We start from the raw sequence: 25,003 nt of genomic DNA on the forward strand, positions 1-25,003 counted from the left end.
CAACAAACATTACAACAACAAACATTACAACAGTCAAACATTACAACAACAAACATTACAACAGTCAAACATTACAACAGTCAAACATTACAACAGTCAAACATTACAACAGTCAAACATTACAACAACAAACAATACAACAGTCAAACATTACAACAACAAACATTACAACAACAAACATTACAACAACAAACATTACAACATTCAAACAATACAACAACAAACATTACAACAACAAACATTACAACAACAAACATTACAACAACAAACATTACAACAGTCAAACATTACAACAACAAACATTACAACAGTCAAACAGTACAACAGTCAAACAATACAACAGTCAAACATTACAACAACAAACATTACAACAGTCAAACATTACAACAGTCAAACAATACAACAACAAACATTACAACAGTCAAACATTACAACAGTCAAACAATACAACAGCAAACATTACAGCAACAAACATTACAACAGTCAGACATTACAACAGTCAAACATTACAACAACAAACAATACAACAGTCAAACATTACAACAGTCAAACATTACAACAGTCAAACATTACAACAGTCAAACATTACAACAGTCAAACATTACAACAACAAACAATACAACAGTCAAACATTACAACAGTCAAACATTACAACAGTCAAACAATACAACAGTCAAACATTACAACAACAAACAACAGTCAAACATTACAACAGTCAAAGAATACAACAGTCAAACATTACAACAAACATTACAACAACAAACATTACAACAGTCAAACATTACAACAGTCAAACAATACAACAGTCAAACATTACAACAACAAACATTACAACAGTCAAACATTACAACAACAAACATTACAACAACAAACATTACAACAGTCAAACATTACAACAACAAACATTACAACAGTCAAACATTACAACATTCAAACAATACAACAACAATCATTACAACAGTCAAACATTACAACAGTCAAACATTACAACAACAAACAATACAACAGTCAAACATTACAACAACAAACATTACAACAGTCAAACATTACAACAACAAACATTACAACAACAAACATTACAACAGTCAAACATTACAACAGTCAAACATTACAACAACAAACATTACAACAGTCAAACATTACAACAGTCAAACATTACAACAGCAAACATTACAACAACAAACATTACAACAGTCAAACAATACAACAGTCAAACATTACAACAACAAACATTACAACAGTCAAACATTACAACAACAAACATTACAACAGTCAAAAATAACAACAACAAACAATACAACACTCAAACATTACAACAACAAACAATACAACAGTCAAACATTACAACAACAAACATTACAACAACAAACATTACAACAGTCAAACATTACAACAACAAACATTACAACAGTCAAACAGTACAACAGTCAAACAATACAACAGTCAAACATTACAACAACAAACATTACAACAGTCAAACATTACAACAGTCAAACAATACAACAACAAACATTACAACAGTCAAACATTACAACAGTCAAACAATACAACAACAAACATTACAGCAACAAACATTACAACAGTCAGACATTACAACAGTCAAACATTTCAGCAGTCAAACATTACAACAGTCAAACTTTACAACAACAAACAATACAACAGTCAAACATTACAACAGTCAAACATTACAACAGTCAAACATTACAACAGTCAAACATTACAACAGTCAAACATTACAACAACAAACAATACAACAGTCAAACATTACAACAGTCAAACATTACAACAGTCAAACATTACAACAGTCAAACAATACAACAGTCAAACATTAAAACAACAAACAACAGTCAAACATTACAACAGTCAAAGAATACAACAGTCAAACATTACAACAACAAACATTACAACAACAAACATTACAACAACAAACATTACAACAGTCAAACATTACAACAACAAACATTACAACAGTCAAACATTACAACAGTCAAACATTACAACGTCAAACATTACAACAGTCAAACATTACAACAGTCAAACATTACAACAACAAACATTACAACAGTCAAACATTACAACAACAAACATTACAACAGTCAAATATTACAACAGTCAAATATTACAACAGTCAAACATTAAAACAACAAACAATACAACAACAAACATTACAACAACAAACATTACAACAGTCAAACATTACAACAACAAACATTACAACAGTCAAACATTACAACAGTCAAACAATACAACAGTCAAACATTACAACAACAAACATTACAACAGTCAAACATTACAACAACAAACATTACAACAACAAACATTACAACAGTCAAACATTACAACAACAAACAATACAACAGTCAAACATTACAACAGTCAAACATTACAGCAACAAATATTACAACAACAAACATTACAACAACAAACAATACAACAGTCAAACATTACAATAACAAACATTACAACAACAAACATTACAACAGTCAAACATTACAACAGTCAAACATTACAACAGTCAAACAATACAACAGTCAAACATTACAACAACAAACATTACAACAGTCAAACATTACAACAGTCAAACATTACAACAACAAACATTACAACAACAAACATTACAACAGTCAAACATTACAACAACAAACATTACAACAACAAACATTACAACAGTCAAACATTACAACAACAAACATTACAACAGTCAAACATTACAACTACAAACAACAGTCAAACATTACAACAACAAACAATACAACAGTCAAACATTACAACAGTCAAACATTACAACAGTCAAACATTACAACAACAAACATTTCAACAGTCAAACATTTCAACAGTCAAAAATTACAACAACAAACATTACAACAGTCAAACATTACAACAACAAACATTACAACAGTCAAACAATACAACAGTCAAACATTACAACAACAAACATTACAACAGTCAAATATTACAACAACAAACAATACAACAGTCAAACATTACAACAAACATTACAACAACAAACAATACAACAGTCAAACATTACAACAGTCAAACATTACAACAACAAACATTACAACAGTCAAATATTACAACAACAAACATTACAACAGTCAAACATTACAACAACAAACATTACAACAGTCAAACAATACAACAACAAACATTACAATAACAAACATTACAACAACAAACATTACAACAGTCAAACATTACAACAGTCAAACATTACAACAGTCAAACAATACAACAGTCAAACATTACAACAACAAACATTACAACAGTCAAACATTACAACAGTCAAACATTACAACAACAACATTACAACAACAAACATTACAACAACAAACATTACAACAGTCAAACATTACAACAGTCAAACATTACAACAACAAACAATACAACAGTCAAACATTACAACAGTCAAACATTACAGCAACAAATATTACAACAACAAACATTACAACAACAAACAATACAACAGTCAAACATTACAATAACAAACATTACAACAACAAACATTACAACAGTCAAACATTACAACAGTCAAACATTACAACAGTCAAACAATACAACAGTCAAACATTACAACAACAAACATTACAACAGTCAAACATTACAACAGTCAAACATTACAACAACAAACATTACAACAACAAACATTACAACAGTCAAACATTACAACAACAAACATTACAACAACAAACATTACAACAGTCAAACATTACAACAACAAACATTACAACAGTCAAACATTACAACTACAAACAACAGTCAAACATTACAACAACAAACAATACAACAGTCAAACATTACAACAGTCAAACATTACAACAGTCAAACATTACAACAACAAACATTTCAACAGTCAAACATTTCAACAGTCAAAAATTACAACAACAAACATTACAACAGTCAAACATTACAACAACAAACATTACAACAGTCAAACATTACAACAGTCAAACATTACAACAACAACATTACAACAACAAACATTACAACAACAAACATTACAACAGTCAAACATTACAACAGTCAAACATTACAACAACAAACAATACAACAGTCAAACATTACAACAGTCAAACATTACAGCAACAAATATTACAACAACAAACATTACAACAACAAACAATACAACAGTCAAACATTACAATAACAAACATTACAACAACAAACATTACAACAGTCAAACATTACAACAGTCAAACATTACAACAGTCAAACAATACAACAGTCAAACATTACAACAACAAACATTACAACAGTCAAACATTACAACAGTCAAACATTACAACAACAAACATTACAACAACAAACATTACAACAGTCAAACATTACAACAACAAACATTACAACAACAAACATTACAACAGTCAAACATTACAACAACAAACATTACAACAGTCAAACATTACAACTACAAACAACAGTCAAACATTACAACAACAAACAATACAACAGTCAAACATTACAACAGTCAAACATTACAACAGTCAAACATTACAACAACAAACATTTCAACAGTCAAACATTTCAACAGTCAAAAATTACAACAACAAACATTACAACAGTCAAACATTACAACAACAAACATTACAACAGTCAAACAATACAACAGTCAAACATTACAACAACAAACATTACAACAGTCAAATATTACAACAACAAACAATACAACAGTCAAACATTACAACAAACATTACAACAACAAACAATACAACAGTCAAACATTACAACAGTCAAACATTACAACAACAAACATTACAACAGTCAAATATTACAACAACAAACATTACAACAGTCAAACATTACAACAACAAACATTACAACAGTCAAACAATACAACAACAAACATTACAATAACAAACATTACAACAACAAACATTACAACAGTCAAACATTACAACAGTCAAACATTACAACAGTCAAACAATACAACAGTCAAACATTACAACAACAAACATTACAACAGTCAAACATTACAACAGTCAAACATTACAACAACAACATTACAACAACAAACATTACAACAACAAACATTACAACAGTCAAACATTACAACAGTCAAACATTACAACAGTAAAACATTACAACAGTCTAACATTACAACAGTCAAACATTACAACAACAAACATTACAACAACAAACATTACAACAGTCAAACATTACAACAGTCAAACATTACAACAGTCAAACATTACAACAACAAACAATACAACAGTCAAACATTACAACAGTCAAACAATACAACAGTCAAACATTACAACAGTCAAACATTACAACAGTCAAACATTACAACAACAACATTACAACAACAAACATTAAAACAGTAGAACATTACAACAACAAACATTACAACAGTCAAACATTACAACAACAAACATTACAACAGTCAAACATTACAACAACAAACAATACAACAGTCAAACAATACAACAGTCAAACATTACAACAGTCAAACATTACAACAGTCAAACATTACAACAACAAACATTACAACACTCAAACATTACAACAACAAACATTTCAACAGTCAAACATTACAACAACAAACATTACAACAGTCAAACATTACAACAACAAACAATACAACAGTCAAACATTACAACAACAAACATTACAACAACAAACATTACAACAACAAACAATACAACAGTCAAACATTACAACAGTCAAACATTACAACAACAAACATTACAACAGTCAAATATTACAACAACAAACATTACAACAGTCAAACATTACAACAACAAACATTACAACAGTCAAACAATACAACAACAAACATTACAATAACAAACATTACAACAACAAACATTACAACAGTCAAACATTACAACAGTCAAACATTACAACAGTCAAACAATACAACAGTCAAACATTACAACAACAAACATTACAACAGTCAAACATTACAACAGTCAAACATTACAACAACAACATTACAACAACAAACATTACAACAACAAACATTACAACAGTCAAACATTACAACAGTCAAACATTACAACAGTAAAACATTACAACAGTCTAACATTACAACAGTCAAACATTACAACAACAAACATTACAACAACAAACATTACAACAGTCAAACATTACAACAGTCAAACATTACAACAGTCAAACATTACAACAACAAACAATACAACAGTCAAACATTACAACAGTCAAACAATACAACAGTCAAACATTACAACAGTCAAACATTACAACAGTCAAACATTACAACAACAACATTACAACAACAAACATTAAAACAGTAGAACATTACAACAACAAACATTACAACAGTCAAACATTACAACAACAAACATTACAACAGTCAAACATTACAACAACAAACAATACAACAGTCAAACAATACAACAGTCAAACATTACAACAGTCAAACATTACAACAGTCAAACATTACAACAACAAACATTACAACACTCAAACATTACAACAACAAACATTTCAACAGTCAAACATTACAACAACAAACATTACAACAGTCAAACATTACAACAACAAACAATACAACAGTCAAACATTACAACAACAAACATTACAACAACAAACATTACAACAGTCAAACATTACAACAACAAACATTACAACAACAAACATTACAACAGTCAAACATTACAACAGTCAAACATTACAACAGTCAAACATTACAACAACAAACAATACAACAGTCAAACATTACAACAGTTAAACATTACAACAGTCAAACATTACAACAGTCAAACATTACAACAACAAACAATACAACAGTCAAACATTACAACAACAAACATTACAACAACAAACATTACAACAACAAACATTACAACAGTCAAACAATACAACAACAAACATTACATCAACAAACATTACAACAACAAACATTACAACAACAAACATTACAACAGTCAAACATTACAACAACAAACATTACAACAGTCAAACAGTACAACAGTCAAACAATACAACAGTCAAACATTACAACAACAAACATTACAACAGTCAAACATTACAACAGTCAAACAATACAACAACAAACATTACAACAGTCAAACATTACAACAGTCAAACAATACAACAACAAACATTACAGCAACAAACATTACAACAGTCAGACATTACAACAGTCAAACATTTCAGCAGTCAAACATTACAACAGTCAAACATTACAACAACAAACAATACAACAGTCAAACATTACAACAGTCAAACATTACAACAGTCAAACATTACAACAGTCAAACATTACAACAACAAACATTACAACAGTCAAATATTACAACAGTCAAATATTACAACAGTCAAACATTAAAACAACAAACAATACAACAACAAACATTGCAACAACAAACATTACAACAGTCAAACATTACAACAACAAACATTACAACAGTCAAACATTACAACAGTCAAACAATACAACAGTCAAACATTACAACAACAAACATTACAACAGTCAAACATTACAACAACAAACATTACAACAACAAACATTACAACAGTCAAACATTACAACAACAAACAATACAACAGTCAAACATTACAACAGTCAAACATTACAGCAACAAATATTACAACAACAAACATTACAACAACAAACAATACAACAGTCAAACATTACAATAACAAACATTACAACAACAAACATTACAACAGTCAAACATTACAACAGTCAAACATTACAACAGTCAAACATTACAACAGTCAAACATTACAACAACAAACATTACAACAGTCAAACATTACAACAGTCAAACATTACAACAACAAACATTACAACAACAAACATTACAACAACAAACATTACAACAGTCAAACAATACAACAACAAACATTACAACAACAAACATTACAACAACAAACATTACAACAGTCAAACATTACAACAACAAACATTACAACAGTCAAACAGTACAACAGTCAAACAATACAACAGTCAAACATTACAACAACAAACATTACAACAGTCAAACATTACAACAGTCAAACAATACAACAACAAACATTACAACAGTCAAACATTACAACAGTCAAACAATACAACAACAAACATTACAGCAACAAACATTACAACAGTCAGACATTACAACAGTCAAACATTTCAGCAGTCAAACATTACAACAGTCAAACATTATAACAACAAACAATACAACAGTCAAACATTACAACAGTCAAACATTACAACAGTCAAACATTACAACAGTCAAACATTACAACAGTCAAACATTACAACAACAAACAATACAACAGTCAAACATTACAACAGTCAAACATTACAACAGTCAAACATTACAACAGTCAAACAATACAACAGTCAAACATTACAACAACAAACAACAGTCAAACATTACAACAGTCAAAGAATACAACAGTCAAACATTACAACAACAAACATTACAACAACAAACATTACAACAACAAACATTACAACAGTCAAACATTACAACAACAAACATTACAACAGTCAAACATTACAACAGTCAAACATTACAACGTCAAACATTACAACAGTCAAACATTACAACAGTCAAACATTACAACAACAAACATTACAACAGTCAAACATTACAACAACAAACATTACAACAGTCAAATATTACAACAGTCAAATATTACAACAGTCAAACATTAAAACAACAAACAATACAACAACAAACATTACAACAACAAACATTACAACAGTCAAACATTACAACAACAAACATTACAACAGTCAAACATTACAACAGTCAAACAATACAACAGTCAAACCTTACAACAACAAACATTACAACAGTCAAACATTACAACAACAAACATTACAACAACAAACATTACAACAGTCAAACATTACAACAACAAACAATACAACAGTCAAACATTACAACAGTCAAACATTACAGCAACAAATATTACAACAACAAACATTACAACAACAAACAATACAACAGTCAAACATTACAATAACAAACATTACAACAACAAACATTACAACAGTCAAACATTACAACAGTCAAACATTACAACAGTCAAACAATACAACAGTCAAACATTACAACAACAAACATTACAACAGTCAAACATTACAACAGTCAAACATTACAACAACAAACATTACAACAACAAACATTACAACAGTCAAACATTACAACAACAAACATTACAACAACAAACATTACAACAGTCAAACATTACAACAACAAACATTACAACAGTCAAACATTACAACAACAAACAACAGTCAAACATTACAACAACAAACAATACAACAGTCAAACATTACAACAGTCAAACATTACAACAACAAACATTTCAACAGTCAAACATTTCAACAGTCAAACATTACAACAACAAACATTACAACAGTCAAACATTACAACAACAAACAATACAACAGTCAAACATTACAACAACAAACATTACAACAACAAACATTACAACAACAAACAATACAACAGTCAAACATTACAACAGTCAAACATTACAACAGTCAAACAATACAACAGTCAAACATTACAACAGTCAAACATAACAACAGTCAAACAATACAACAGTCAAACATTACAACAACAAACATTACAACAGTCAAACATTACAACAACAAACATTACAACAGTCAAACAATACAACAGTCAAACATTACAACAACAAACATTACAACAGTCAAATATTACAACAACAAACAATACAACAGTCAAACATTACAACAAACATTACAACAACAAACAATACAACAGTCAAACATTACAACAGTCAAACATTACAACAACAAACATTACAACAGTCAAATATTACAACAACAAACATTACAACAGTCAAACATTACAACAACAAACATTACAACAGTCAAACAATACAACAACAAACATTACAATAACAAACATTACAACAACAAACATTACAACAGTCAAACATTACAACAGTCAAACATTACAACAGTCAAACAATACAACAGTCAAACATTACAACAACAAACATTACAACAGTCAAACATTACAACAGTCAAACATTACAACAACAACATTACAACAACAAACATTACAACAACAAACATTACAACAGTCAAACATTACAACAGTCAAACATTACAACAGTAAAACATTACAACAGTCTAACATTACAACAGTCAAACATTACAACAACAAACATAACAACAACAAACATTACAACAGTCAAACATTACAACAGTCAAACATTACAACAGTCAAACATTACAACAACAAACAATACAACAGTCAAACATTACAACAGTCAAACAATACAACAGTCAAACATTACAACAGTCAAACATTACAACAGTCAAACATTACAACAACAACATTACAACAACAAACATTACAACAGTAGAACATTACAACAACAAACATTACAACAGTCAAACATTACAACAACAAACATTACAACAGTCAAACATTACAACAACAAACAATACAACAGTCAAACAATACAACAGTCAAACATTACAACAGTCAAACATTACAACAGTCAAACATTACAACAACAAACATTACAACACTCAAACATTACAACAACAAACATTTCAACAGTCAAACATTACAACAACAAACATTACAACAGTCAAACATTACAACAACAAACAAAACAACAGTCAAACATTACAACAACAAACATTACAACAACAAACATTACAACAGTCAAACATTACAACAACAAACATTACAACAGTCAAACATTACAACAACAAACATTACAACAATCAAACAATACAACAGTCAAACAATACAACAACAAACATTACAACAACAAACATTACAGCAACAAACATTACAACAGTCAAACATTACAACAGTCAAACATTACAACAACAACATTACAACAACAAACATTACAACAGTAGAACATTACAACAACAAACATTACAACAGTCAAACATTACAACAACAAACATTACAACAGTCAAACATTACAACAACAAACAATACAACAGTCAAACAATACAACAGTCAAACATTACAACAGTCAAACATTACAACAGTCAAACATTACAACAGTCAAACATTACAACAACAAACATTACAACACTCAAACATTACAACAACAAACATTACAACAACAAACATTACAACAGTCAAACATTACAACAACAAACATTACAACACTCAAACATTACAACAACAAACATTTCAACAGTCAAACATTACAACAACAAACATTACAACAGTCAAACATTACAACAACAAACAAAACAACAGTCAAACATTACAACAACAAACATTACAACAACAAACATTACAACAGTCAAACATTACAACAACAAACATTACAACAGTCAAACATTACAACAACAAACATTACAACAATCAAACAATACAACAGTCAAACAATACAACAACAAACATTACAACAACAAACATTACAGCAACAAACATTACAACAGTCAAACATTACAACAACAACATTACAACAACAAACATTACAACAACAAACATTACAACAGTAGAACATTACAACAACAAACATTACAACAGTCAAACATTACAACAACAAACATTACAACAGTCAAACATTACAACAACAAACAATACAACAGTCAAACAATACAACAGTCAAACATTACAACAGTCAAACATTACAACAGTCAAACATTACAACAACAAACATTTCAACAGTCAAACATTACAACAACAAACATTACAACAGTCAAACATTACAACAACAAACAATACAACAGTCAAACATTACAACAACAAACATTACAACAACAAACATTACAACAGTCAAACATTACAACAACAAACATTACAACAGTCAACCATTACAACAACAAACATTACAACAATCAAACAATACAACAGTCAAACAATACAACAACAAACATTACAACAACAAACATTACAGCAACAAACATTACAACAGTCAAACATTACAACAACAACATTACAACAACAAACATTACAACAACAAACATTACAACAGTAGAACATTACAACAACAAACATTACAACAGTCAAACATTACAACAACAAACATTACAACAGTCAAACATTACAACAACAAACAATACAACAGTCAAACAATACAACAGTCAAACATTACAACAGTCAAACATTACAACAGTCAAACATTACAACAACAAACATTTCAACAGTCAAACATTACAACAACAAACATTACAACAGTCAAACATTACAACAACAAACAATACAACAGTCAAACATTACAACAACAAACATTACAACAACAAACATTACAACAGTCAAACATTACAACAGTCAAACAATACAACAGTCAAACAATACAACAACAAAACATTACAGCAACAAACATTACAGCAACAAACATTACAACAGTCAAACATTACAACAACAAACATTACAACAGTCAAACATTACAACAGTCAAACATTACAACAGTCAAACATTACAACAACAAACATTACAACAGTCAAACATTACAACAGTCAAACATTACAACAGTCAAACATTACAAAAACAAACAATACAACAGTCAAACATTACAACAAACATTACAACAACAAACATTACAACAGTCAAATATTACAACAACAAACATTACAACAATCAAACATTACAACAACAAACATTACAACAACAAACATTACAACAACAAACATTACAACAGTCAAACATTACAACAACAAACAATACAACAGTCAAACATTACAACAGTCAAACATTACAACAGTCAAACATTACAACAGTCAAACAATACAACAGTCAAACATTACAACAACAAATATTACGACAACAAACATTACGACAACAAACAATACAACAGTCAAACATTACAACAGTCAACCATTACAACAACAAACATTACAACAGTCAAACTTTACAACAGTCAAACATTACAACAGTCAAACAATACAACAGTCAAACAATACAACAGTCAAACATTACAACAGTCAAACAATACAACAGTCAAACAATACAACAGTCAAACATTACAACAGTCAAACATTACAACAGTCAAACATTACAACAGTCATACATTACAACAGTCAAACATTACAACAACAAACATTACAACAACAAACATTACAACAGTCAAACATTACAACAACAAACATTACAACAGTCAAACATTACAACAACAAACATTACAACAATCAAACAATACAACAGTCAAACAATACAACAACAAACATTACAACAACAAACATTACAGCAACAAACATTACAACAGTCAAACATTACAACAGTCAAACATTACAACAACAACATTACAACAACAAACATTACAACAGTAGAACATTACAACAACAAACATTACAACAGTCAAACATTACAACAACAAACATTACAACAGTCAAACATTACAACAACAAACAATACAACAGTCAAACAATACAACAGTCAAACATTACAACAGTCAAACATTACAACAGTCAAACATTACAACAACAAACATTAAAACACTCAAACATTACAACAACAAACATTACAACAACAAACATTACAACAGTCAAACATTACAACAACAAACATTACAACAGTCAAACATTACAACAACAAACATTACAACAATCAAACAATACAACAGTCAAACAATACAACAGTCATACATTACAACAGTCAAACAATACAACAGTCAAACATTACAACAGTCAAACATTACAACAGTCAAACATTACAACAGTCATACATTACAACAGTCAAACAATACAACAGTCAAACATTACAACAGTCAAACATTACAACAGTCAAACATTACAACAGTCAAACATTACAACAGTCAAACTTTACAACAGTCAAACAATACAACAGTCAAACATTACAACAGTCAAACATTACAACAGTCAAACATTACAACAGTCAAACATTACAACAGCAAACATTACAACAACAAACATTACAACAACAAACATTACAACAGTCAAACATTACAACAACAAACATTACAACAACAAACATTACAACAACAAACATTACAACAGTCAAACATTACAACAGTCAAACATTACAACAGTCAAACATTACAACAGTCAAACATTACAACAGCCTAAATCACAATTGTAGGTATGTTTTTTCTTCTTCAATGTAACCTTTTTTTTGTCGCACAAGAAAACAGTGAACAGAAATATGAATTCAAACCTCTGTTGCTACAATGTTTAGTTACCCACCGTCTCATGGACCTCCAGTGGCTGTCTGGGCACCAGGGCTGTGATGTTCCTGTCCTCATCCAGCTGCGCCCTCACCTCTACCCCCTCCAGCTCCAACGCTCCTCCCCTGTCCCTCTGGGCACGCAGTTGTCTGGTAGACAGATGTATGGTGCATTTATGTAAGTGTTATCTAATCGATCTTTAACAATGACTAACAGAAACCCTCTAGTACCCACCTGACGACGTGGGTGAGACAATGATTAACAGAAATCCTCTAGTACCCACCTGGCGACGTGGGTGAGACAATGATTAACAGAAATCCTCTAGTACCCACCTGGCGATGTGGGTGAGACAATGATTAACAGAAATCCTCTAGTACCCACCTGGCGACGTGGGTGAGGGTCTCCAGGGCCTGGGTGAGCTGGGCCAGCTTGGCATCCCTCTCCCCAGGGGGTAGCTGGGCTATATAATAAGAAGAAGAAGAAAAAGAAGAATATAACTTTATTGACTACACAATGAAGAAATTACTTTGGCTTCACAATAAAATGAATGAAACAAGAACATGTGTTCTATTCCCTCTATAGTCCACTACTTTAGACAGTCTGGAGAAGGGTAGTCCACTACTTTAGACAGCCTGGAGAAGGGTTGTGCACTACTTTAGACAGCCAGGAGAAGTGTATTAAAACATGATGGGTACCTAGTTCTGGGACCTCTGTCTCCTCTCCATTCAGCAGTATTAAAACATGATGGGTACCTAGTTCTGGGACCTCTGCCTCCTCTCCATTCAGCAGTATTAAAACATGATTGGTACCTAGTTCTGGTACCTCTGCCTCCTCTCCATTCAGCAGTATTAAAACATGATGGGTACCTAGTTCTGGGACCTCTGTCTCCTCTCCATTCAGCAGTATTAAAACATGATGGGTACCTAGTTCTGGGACCTCTGTCTCCTCTCCATTCAGCAGTATTAAAACACGATGGGTACCTAGTTCTGGGACCTCTGTCTCCTCTCCATTCAGCAGTATTAAAACATGATTGTACCTAGTTCTGGGACCTCTGCCTCCTCTCCATTCAGCAGTATTAAAACACGATGGGTACCTAGTTCTGGGACCTCTGCCTCCTCTCCATTCAGCAGTATTAAAACATGATTGTACCTAGTTCTGGGACCTCTGCCTCCTCTCCATTCAGCAGTATTAAAACATGATGGGTACCTAGTTCTGGGACCTTTGTCTCCTCTCCATTCAGCAGTATTAAAACATGATGGTACCTAGTTCTGGGACCTCTGCCTCCTCTCCATTCAGCAGTATTAAAACATGATGGGTACCTAGTTCTGGGACCTCTGCCTCCTCTCCATTCAGCAGTATTAAAACATGATGGTACCTAGTTCTGGGACCTCTGCCTCCTCTCCATTCAGCAGTATTAAAACATGATGGGTACCTAGTTCTGGGACCTCTGTCTACTCTCCATTCAGCAGTATTAAAACATGATGGTACCTAGTTCTGGGACCTTTGTCTCCTCTCCATTCAGCAGTATTAAAACATGATGGTACCTAGTTCTGGGACCTCTGCCTCCTCTCCATTCAGCAGTATTAAAACATGATGGGTACCTAGTTCTGGGACCTCTGCCTCCTCTCCATTCAGCAGTATTAAAACATGATGGTACCTAGTTCTGGGACCTCTGCCTCCTCTCCATTCAGCAGTATTAAAACATGATGGGTACCTAGTTCTGGGACCTCTGCCTCCTCTCCATTCAGCAGTATTAAAACATGATGGGTACCTAGTTCTGGGACCTCTGCCTCCTCTCCATTCAGCAGTATTAAAACATGATGGTACCTAGTTCTGGGACCTCTGCCTCCTCTCCATTCAGCAGTATTAAAACATGATGGGTACCTAGTTCTGGGACCTCTGCCTCCTCTCCATTCAGCAGTATTAAAACATGATGGTACCTAGTTCTGGGACCTCTGCCTCCTCTCCATTCAGCAGTATTAAAACATGATGGTACCTAGTTCTGGGACCTCTGCCTCCTCTCCGTTGAGCAGAGCCTGGGCCAGTTCATAGTAAAGCTGGTAGGAGGATTGGATTAGTGTACGACCGTACCACACCTTGTTCACCGCCATGGTCTGGGCATCCAGGTCCCACATGACGCTCATGGCATACCTGGACACACGGACACGCACAGAGGGACACACAGACAGCTGTTAATGAGGTAAGGACATACAGCCTCAGTCTACTGGATAGTTCCAACCAACGTTATGAGAGTGACCTAAGACTAAATGAATCATCCTGATAAACTTCACTGAGGTTTACAGAGCAGAGGTCAGAGTGAGTGTTGTTCCTTCACCTGTCCACTCCTCCCAGCAGAGAGCAGAGGTCAGCACTGAGGACAGCAGGCAGCATGTCATACCTGCGGTTGGCCAGGTAGTATGTGGTGGCCCTGAGAACATGACAGGAGAAAGAGTTACTGGAGCTAACACAGTCACCAGCAGGGGGCGACTGTCCCCACAACATCAGACCATACTGACTGTCAGACTGGGGGAGGGAGATGGATAAGAGGGACATGCCATACCCGTTGACTTAGGGAAAGTAATAACCGTTGACTTAGGGAAAGTAATAACCGTTGACTTAGGGAAAGTAATAACCGTTGACTTAGGGAAAGTAATAACCGTTGACTTAGGGAAAGTGGTTATTCCAGGGTCACTTTAAGGGAGGAGTTATCCATGATCCACTAAATTATATTTTGAAAGAAGCAAAATATTTTAAGTATATGTTTTCTTTTCAGTCTCCTCCATTTCCACTGAATGATGTTAACTGAAAAGATTTCTTTCCTAATAATAATAATAATAATAATAATGTAAAATTAACAAATTTACAGAAAGACCTGTGTGAAGGCCAACTTACAGAAGAAGAACTTTTTGAGGCAATACAATATTTTCAGTCTGGAAAAACACCAGGGCTTGACAGTATACCAGTAGAGGAATATCAAACCTTTTTTGATGTCCTCAAAGATCCATTATTAGCATGTTTTAATTACTCTTATACAAACAGTAGACTTTCAGGTACTCAACAAGTAGTTCTGATTTCATTACCACTAAAACAGGACCCAGGTGGGAAGTATAAAGATCCAGTCCGTTTAAAAAAACTGGAGGCCTCTAACACTTCAATGTTGTGATGCGAGAAGCCTGGCAACTGCATAGCACATAGAATAAAAAAGGTTTTACCAAATATTGTTCATCCTGATCAGACAGGTTTTTTACACGGACGATATATTGGAGATAATTTACGACAATTACTTGGAATAATTGAACATTATGAAACATCGAAGATACCAGGTCTGGTCTTCATAGCAGATTTTGAAAAGGTGTTTGATAAAGTACGACTAGAATTTATGGATTTCTTTAATTTTCGCGAATCTCTTATACAATGGGTTAAAGTTATGTATCGCAACCCCAGATGTAAAATAATAAATAATGGTTTCTTCTCAGAAAATCTAGAGCTTTTAAGGGGAGTAAAACAAGGCTGTCCGTTGTCTCCATATCTATTTATTATGGCCATTGAAATGCTAGCTATTAAAATTAGATACAACAAGAACATCAAGGGGTTAAAAATCCAGGGGGATGTATACCGATGACTCTAGTTTTTTTCTTAAGTCCGCAATCTGGATCCCTACACAGTCTCATTGAAGATCTTGATCACTTTTCTAGCCTCTCTGGATTAAAACCTAATTATGACAAGTGTACCATATTACGTATTGGATCGTTAGAAAATACAGTGTTTACACTACCTTGTAGTTTACCAATAAAATGGGCGGATGGTGAAGTAGACATACTTGGTATTCACATCTCAAAAAATATAAATGAACTTACCACAATTAATTTCAATAGAAAGTTAACAAAAAAAATAGATACGATTCTGCAACCATGGAGAGGTAAATACTTGTATATTTATGGAAAAATCACATTGATTAACTCTTTGGTCCTATCACAGTTTACTGACTTACTAATGGTCCTATCACAGTTTACTGACTTACTAATGGTCCTATCACAGTTTACTGACTTACTAATGGTCCAATCACAGTTTACTTACTAATGGCACTGCCTACTCCAGATGACACATTTTTTAAATCATATGAGCAAAACATATTTCATTTTATTTGGAATGCTAAGCCAGACAAAATTAAATGTGCCTATTTATATAATGAATATGAGTTTGGGGGGGGGGGGGGCTAAAATTAATAAATATTAAAGCTTTAAAACTCCCACTAAAAGCTTCACTCATACATAAATTAAACTTAAAATCAAAATGGTTCCTCAGTAGATTATTAAGAAAAGCTCGTCCTTTGTTCAAAAATTGCTTTTTTTGCCTTCATGCAGATTACAGCTTCTCATTTCCGACTAATTGGAAAGGAAATGTTGTTTAAAGTATCACCCTTTCTTAAACAAGCCGTACAAAGCTGGTTACAATTTAAGTTTTATCCTCCAGAAAACATAGAACAAATATTACAACAAATGTTCTGGTTAAACTCAAATATACTAATGAATAAAAAAAACATTCTTTATGGATTTTTTTTATTAAACTGGTATTATATTTATTAAAGACATTATGAATAGAAACGGAGGAGTTATGTCACATACACAGTTATCGAAAATACATGGGAATATCTGCCCAATACGAATTTACAACCAACTGATTGCAGCACGACGACAAAAATGGAGGAGGCAAGTGGAAAAGGGAGGAGGTAGGTAACTTGTTTGCCTGCCATATATTAAAGATACAAACTGGCTGAAAGGAACTGGCATAAATAGAAAAAATATACCAGTTTCATCTAAGGACAAAAATGTTGACAGATGCGCCATACAGGTTGAAAAGTAAATGGGAAGAGATTTTCGATGTACTGATTCCATGGCACATGGTTATGAACTGGTACAACAAACTACACTTGATTCAACAATTAGAGTTTTTCAATTTAAGTTATTGTATAAAATTCTTGCCACCAACAGAATGCTATGTATATGGGGCATACAACAATCTCAGCTCTGTAGATTTTGCTGAGAAGAGACAGAATCAATAGATAATTTATTCTGGTATTGCTCCTATGTAGCTTGTTTCTGGTCACAGGTTCAGGAATGCTTAAAAAAATCCCAACTTGCACTTAAAATTAACCTTACAAATAGCAGTGTTGGGCGATTTGGAAAGCCATAGTCAGTCAATAAATAATATAATAATACTGGTAGGAAAGCCATAGTCAGTCAATAAATAATATAATAATACTGGTAGGAAAGCCACAGTCAGTCAATCAATAATATAATAATATAATCATACTGGTAGGAAAGACACAGTCAGTCAATGAATAATATAATAATACTGGTAGGAAAGCCACAGTCAGTCAATGAATAATATAATAATATAATAATACTGGTAGGAAAGACACAGTCAGTCAATGAATAATATAATAATACTGGTAGGAAAGCCACAGTCAGTCAATGAATAATATAATAATACTGGTAGGAAAGCCACAGTCAGTCAATGAATAATATAATAATATAATAATACTGGTAGGAAAGCCACAGTCAGTCAATAAATAATATAATCATACTGATAGGAAAGCCACAGTCAGTCAATAAATAATATAATAATATAATAATACTGGTAGGAAAGCCACAGTCAGTCAATGAATAATATAATAATACTGGTAGGAAAGCCACAGTCAGTCAATGAATAATATAATAATATAATAATACTGGTAGGAAAGCCACAGTCAGTCAATAAATAATATAATCATACTGATAGGAAAGCCACAGTCAGTCAATAAATAATATAATAATATAATAATACTGGTAGGAAAGCCACAGTCAGTCAATAAATAATATAATAATATAATAATACTGGTAGGAAAGCCACAGTCAGTCAATGAATAATATAATCATACTGATAGGAAAGCCACAGTCAGTCAATTAATAATATAATAATATAATCATACTGGTAGGAAAGGTTTTCATCTTTAGCTCACAATCTGTGGATATGATTAGAAAGGTTCAACATGTATGTAAAACATCACAGCACAATTGAAAAACATATGGCACATGGAAACAAAATGAGAGTGGTCAATGGTGATAGGTGGGATGGTCTGAGAGTGGCTGAGGGGTGGGTTTAAAGAGTTTGTTTGGTAATGTATTATTGTTATGAGACAGCTTTATATAAAGCTACCATGTATGTAAAACGTATGTATATGTAGCAAAAGATCAGTAAAAAAAACCCGAAGATCTATGTCCTCCGAAGAGGGGGGGAGGGGTTAATATTATTTTTAATTTACATTTATTTAAATAGAGGGAGATCCTGGCACATGGCTCACAGACACTAAAACACATTCACTCCCTCACTCAACTAGCGCGGGCCTCCAGGTCCGTCAGCGACCCCTCTTTAACAAAGTGTGTGACGTCAGCGATGTGAACGCCCAGCTCTAACCTCTGACCCCCCGGGCCTGGGGGGAGGCTGCATACGGACAGGGTGTCGTCTACGTCCTCACAGCCCCGAGGGTCGATGCTGAACACCAGGTGGGTTTGTCTCAGATCCCGTCTGGTAATCACCTCAGCAGGGTCTACTGACCAGGGGCTTTCAGGGGAGGACACAGGCATCTCACCAAGCTAGATACACACAAACAGATGTGCAGTGACGGATACATCAACATACAGAGACATGCAGACACACACACCAATAAATATACATTTAAAAATATTAAAAGCCTAATTTCTACATAAGTACTCCGCTGCATCTACAGGGTCTCCCAGCAGGACACATTTATGGAAGTAAGCACAACAATTTACATCTTAGTGCAAAGACTGACTTTACAATAATCTACCTGGATACAGTTCTCTATCAGGATGGTGTATTATACTATAACTGGATACAGATCTCTATCAGGATGGTGTATTATACTATAATCTACCTGGATACAGTTCTCTATCAGGATGGTGTATTATACTATAATCTACCTGGATACAGTTCTCTATCAGGATGGTGTATTATACTATAATCTACCTGGATACAGTTCTCTATCAGGATGGTGTATTATACTATAATCTACCTGGATACAGTTCTCTATCAGGATGGTGTATTATACTATAATCTAACTGGATACAGTTCTCTATCAGGATGGTGTATTATACTATAATCTACCTGGATACAGATCTCTATCAGGATGGTGTATTATACTATAACTGGATACAGATCTCTATCAGGGTGGTGTATTATACTATAATCTACCTGGATACAGATCACTATCAGGATGGTGTATTATACTATAACTGGATACAGATCACTATCAGGATGGTGTATTATACTATAATCTACCTGGATACAGTTCTCATCAGGATGGTGTATTATACTATAACTGGATACAGTTCTCTATCAGGATGGTGTATTATACTATAATCTACCTGGATACAGTTCTCTATCAGGATGGTGTATTATACTATAATCTACCTGGATACAGTTCTCATCAGGATGGTGTATTATACTATAACTGGATACAGTTCTCTATCAGGATGGTGTATTATACTATAATCTACCTGGATACAGTTCTCTATCAGGATGGTGTATTATACTATAACTGGATACAGATCTCTATCAGGATGGTGTATTATACTATAATCTACCTGGATACAGTTCTCTATCAGGATGGTGTATTATACTATAACTGGATACAGATCTCTATCAGGATGGTGTATTATACTATAATCTACCTGGATACAGTTCTCTATCAGGATGGTGTATTATACTATAATCTACCTGGATACAGTTCTCTATCAGGATGGTGTATTATACTATAATCTACCTGGATACAGTTCTCATCAGGATGGTGTATTATACTATAATCTACCTGGATACAGTTCTCTATCAGGATGGTGTATTATACTATAACTGGATACAGATCTCTATCAGGATGGTGTATTATACTATAATCTACCTGGATACAGTTCTCTATCAGGATGGTGTATTATACTATAATCTACCTGGATACAGTTCTCATCAGGATGGTGTATTATACTATAATCTACCTGGATACAGTTCTCTATCAGGATGGTGTATTATACTATAATCTACCTGGATACAGTTCTCTATCAGGATGGTGTATTATACTATAATCTACCTGGATACAGTTCTCATCAGGATGGTGTATTATACTATAATCTACCTGGATAATGTTCTCTATCAGGATGGTGTATTATACTATAACTGGATACAGATCTCTATCAGGATGGTGTATTATACTATAATCTACCTGGATACAGTTCTCTATCAGGATGGTGTATTATACTATAATCTACCTGGATACAGTTCTCATCAGGATGGTGTATTATACTATAATCTACCTGGATACAGTTCTCTATCAGGATGGTGTATTATACTATAACTGGAAACAGTTCTCTATCAGGATGGTGTATTATACTATAATCTACCTGGATACAGTTCTCTATCAGGATGGTGTATTATACTATAATCTACCTGGATACAGTTCTCTATCAGGATGGTGTATTATACTATAATCTACCTGGATACAGTTCTCATCAGGATGGTGTATTATACTATAACTGGATACAGTTCTCTATCAGGATGGTGTATTATACTATAATCTACCTGGATACAGTTCTCTATCAGGATGGTGTATTATACTATAACGGGATACAGTTCTCTATCAGGATGGTGTATTATACTATAATCTACCTGGATACAGTTCTCTATCAGGATGGTGTATTATACTATAACTGGATACAGTTCTCTATCAGGATGGTGTATTATACTATAATCTACCTGGATACAGTTCTCTATCAGGATGGTGTATTATACTATAATCTACCTGGATACAGTTCTCTATCAGGATGGTGTATTATACTATAATCTACCTGGATACAGTTCTCTATCAGGATGGTGTATTATACTATAATCTACCTGGATACAGTTCTCATCAGGATGGTGTATTATACTATAATCTACCTGGATACAGTTCTCATCAGGATGGTGTATTATACTATAACTGGATACAGTTCTCATCAGGATGGTGTATTATACTATAATCTACCTGCGCCTCAGAGAAAGGAGGTACATGGATACAGTTCTCTATGAGGATGGTTTGGACCTCAGTCTCCAGCTCCCCAGCCCGGCCCAGCACCCTGACACTGTGTCCGTTAGGGTAGAGGGAGGTGCTGTCCCACGAGTCCAGACGCACTATCACACGGTGATCCTGGAGAGATGGGGGACATGACAGGCTTCATGTCCTTTCAACAGTCAGACTTTTAATTTTTTATTTAACCTTTATTTAACTAGGCAAGTCAGTTAAGAACAAATTCTTATTTTCAATGACGGCCGAGGAACAGTGGGTTAACTGCCTTGTTCAGGAGCAGAACGACAGATTCGATCTTGCAACCTTTTGGTTACTATTTCAATGCTCTAACCACTAGGCTACCTGCCACCCCAACTTAAAGCAAGCTCACCTGATTCAACCACTCTACTAATCGCCAAGTCCTTGGTTAGTTTAATTAAGTGTGCTTCCTGATTCAACCACTCTACTAATCACCAAGTCCTTGGTTAGTTTAATTAAGTGTGCTTCCCGATTCAACCACCCTACTAATCACCAAGTCCTTGGTCTGACCTGTAGTTTGTCAGCCTGTTGGGTGCTGATTCGGATCTTGGGGATGCGTTGGTCCCAGGGCGTGGCCAGGATTCGCTGGGAGTTCTTGCTCTGTGATTGGGTCTCCTCCTTGGGGGGAAATGTCACGACATAGTCCCTCCAGTTCCTCTGGAGGACCCCCACCACACGACCTGGAGGGAGGACGGAGGGGGTGAGAGAGGTAGGGAGGGAAAAAGAGGGAGGGGAGAGAGAGAGAGAGGGAGAAGATAGAGAGGGAGAAGAGAGAGGGAGAATGAGGGAGAAGAGAGAGAGGAGGGGGAGAGAGAGAAGAATGAGGGAAAAGAGAGAGAGGAGAGGGAGAGCGAGGAAGAAGAGAGAGAGAGGGAGAAGGAGGGAAGAGAGAGAGAGGAGGAGGAGAGGGAGGGAGGGAGGGAGGGAGGGAGGGAGGGAGGGAGGGAGGGGAGAGAGAAGAGGGGGAGAGAGGGAGAAGAGAGAGAGGGGGAGAGAGGGAGAAGAAAGAGGAGGCGGAGAGGGAGAAGAGAGAGAGGAGGGGGAGAGGGAGGGAGGAGAGAGAGAGGAGGGGAGTAAATGATATGTTACATTATGTTATTCTAGTCTAGTTTATACTGTATGTACTGTCTAGTATCTCATCCATTCAGTCTAGGAAAGACAGAGGTGAGTACTTGAGACAGGAATTCAGACATTAGGTCAGTAGTGTGTGTGTGTGTGTGTGTGTGTGTGTGTGTGTGTGTGTGTGTGTGTGTGTGTGTGTGTGTGTGTGTGTGTGTGTGTGTGTGTGTACCTGTGGCCATGGGTTGGCTCTGTGTCTTGTCTCCCTTCTCCTCCCCCGGTCCCTCCGTCAGGGCCGTGGTTCTCCCCCTCCACTCCCCCTTCGGCAACAGCTCCACGGCAACCATATCGCCGTGCACCGCCCGGTTACGATTCTTCCCCCCACACACCAGCACATCACTGTTCAGCTCTGGGAGAGGATGTACAGTGAGCTCCAACAGTATTGGGACAGTGACACACGTTGTTGTGTTGTTTTGGCTCTGTCCTCCAGCACTTTGGATTTCAAATGATACAATGATGATGAGGTTAATGTGCAGACTGGCAGCTTTCATTTGAGGGGATTTTCATCTAGATATTTTTGTACATAGTCCACCCATTTTAGGGGACCAAAAGTAATGGGACAAATTCACTTCTATATGTATTTGGTCCATGGTACTCAATGACTACATCAAGCTTGTGACTCTACACATTTGCTGTTTGTTTTGGTTGTTTCAGATTATTTTGTGCCCAATAGAAATGGATGGTAAATAATGTTTGATTGCAAATAAG

At 34.2% G+C, this 25,003-nt stretch overlaps 1 protein-coding gene across 1 annotated transcript in view; it reads right to left on the bottom strand.

Annotated features, from left to right (window-relative positions):
- The window catches only part of LOC106594939 (DIS3-like exonuclease 1), a 515,943-nt gene that overhangs the window by 464,051 nt on the left and 26,889 nt on the right, over nucleotides 1-25,003 (bottom strand). Inside the window, 8 exon segments of the mRNA XM_082957548.1 lie at nucleotides 14,066-14,195; nucleotides 14,428-14,506; nucleotides 16,043-16,197; nucleotides 16,382-16,474; nucleotides 20,410-20,681; nucleotides 23,117-23,278; nucleotides 23,687-23,856; nucleotides 24,468-24,644. Of these exon segments, the coding sequence (XP_082813674.1) occupies nucleotides 14,066-14,195; nucleotides 14,428-14,506; nucleotides 16,043-16,197; nucleotides 16,382-16,474; nucleotides 20,410-20,681; nucleotides 23,117-23,278; nucleotides 23,687-23,856; nucleotides 24,468-24,644 (1,238 nt within the window).

Source organism: Salmo salar, chromosome 11, assembly GCF_965601325.2.
Source record: "Salmo salar chromosome 11, fSalSal1, whole genome shotgun sequence".
Taxonomy (NCBI): Eukaryota; Metazoa; Chordata; class Actinopteri; order Salmoniformes; family Salmonidae; genus Salmo; species Salmo salar.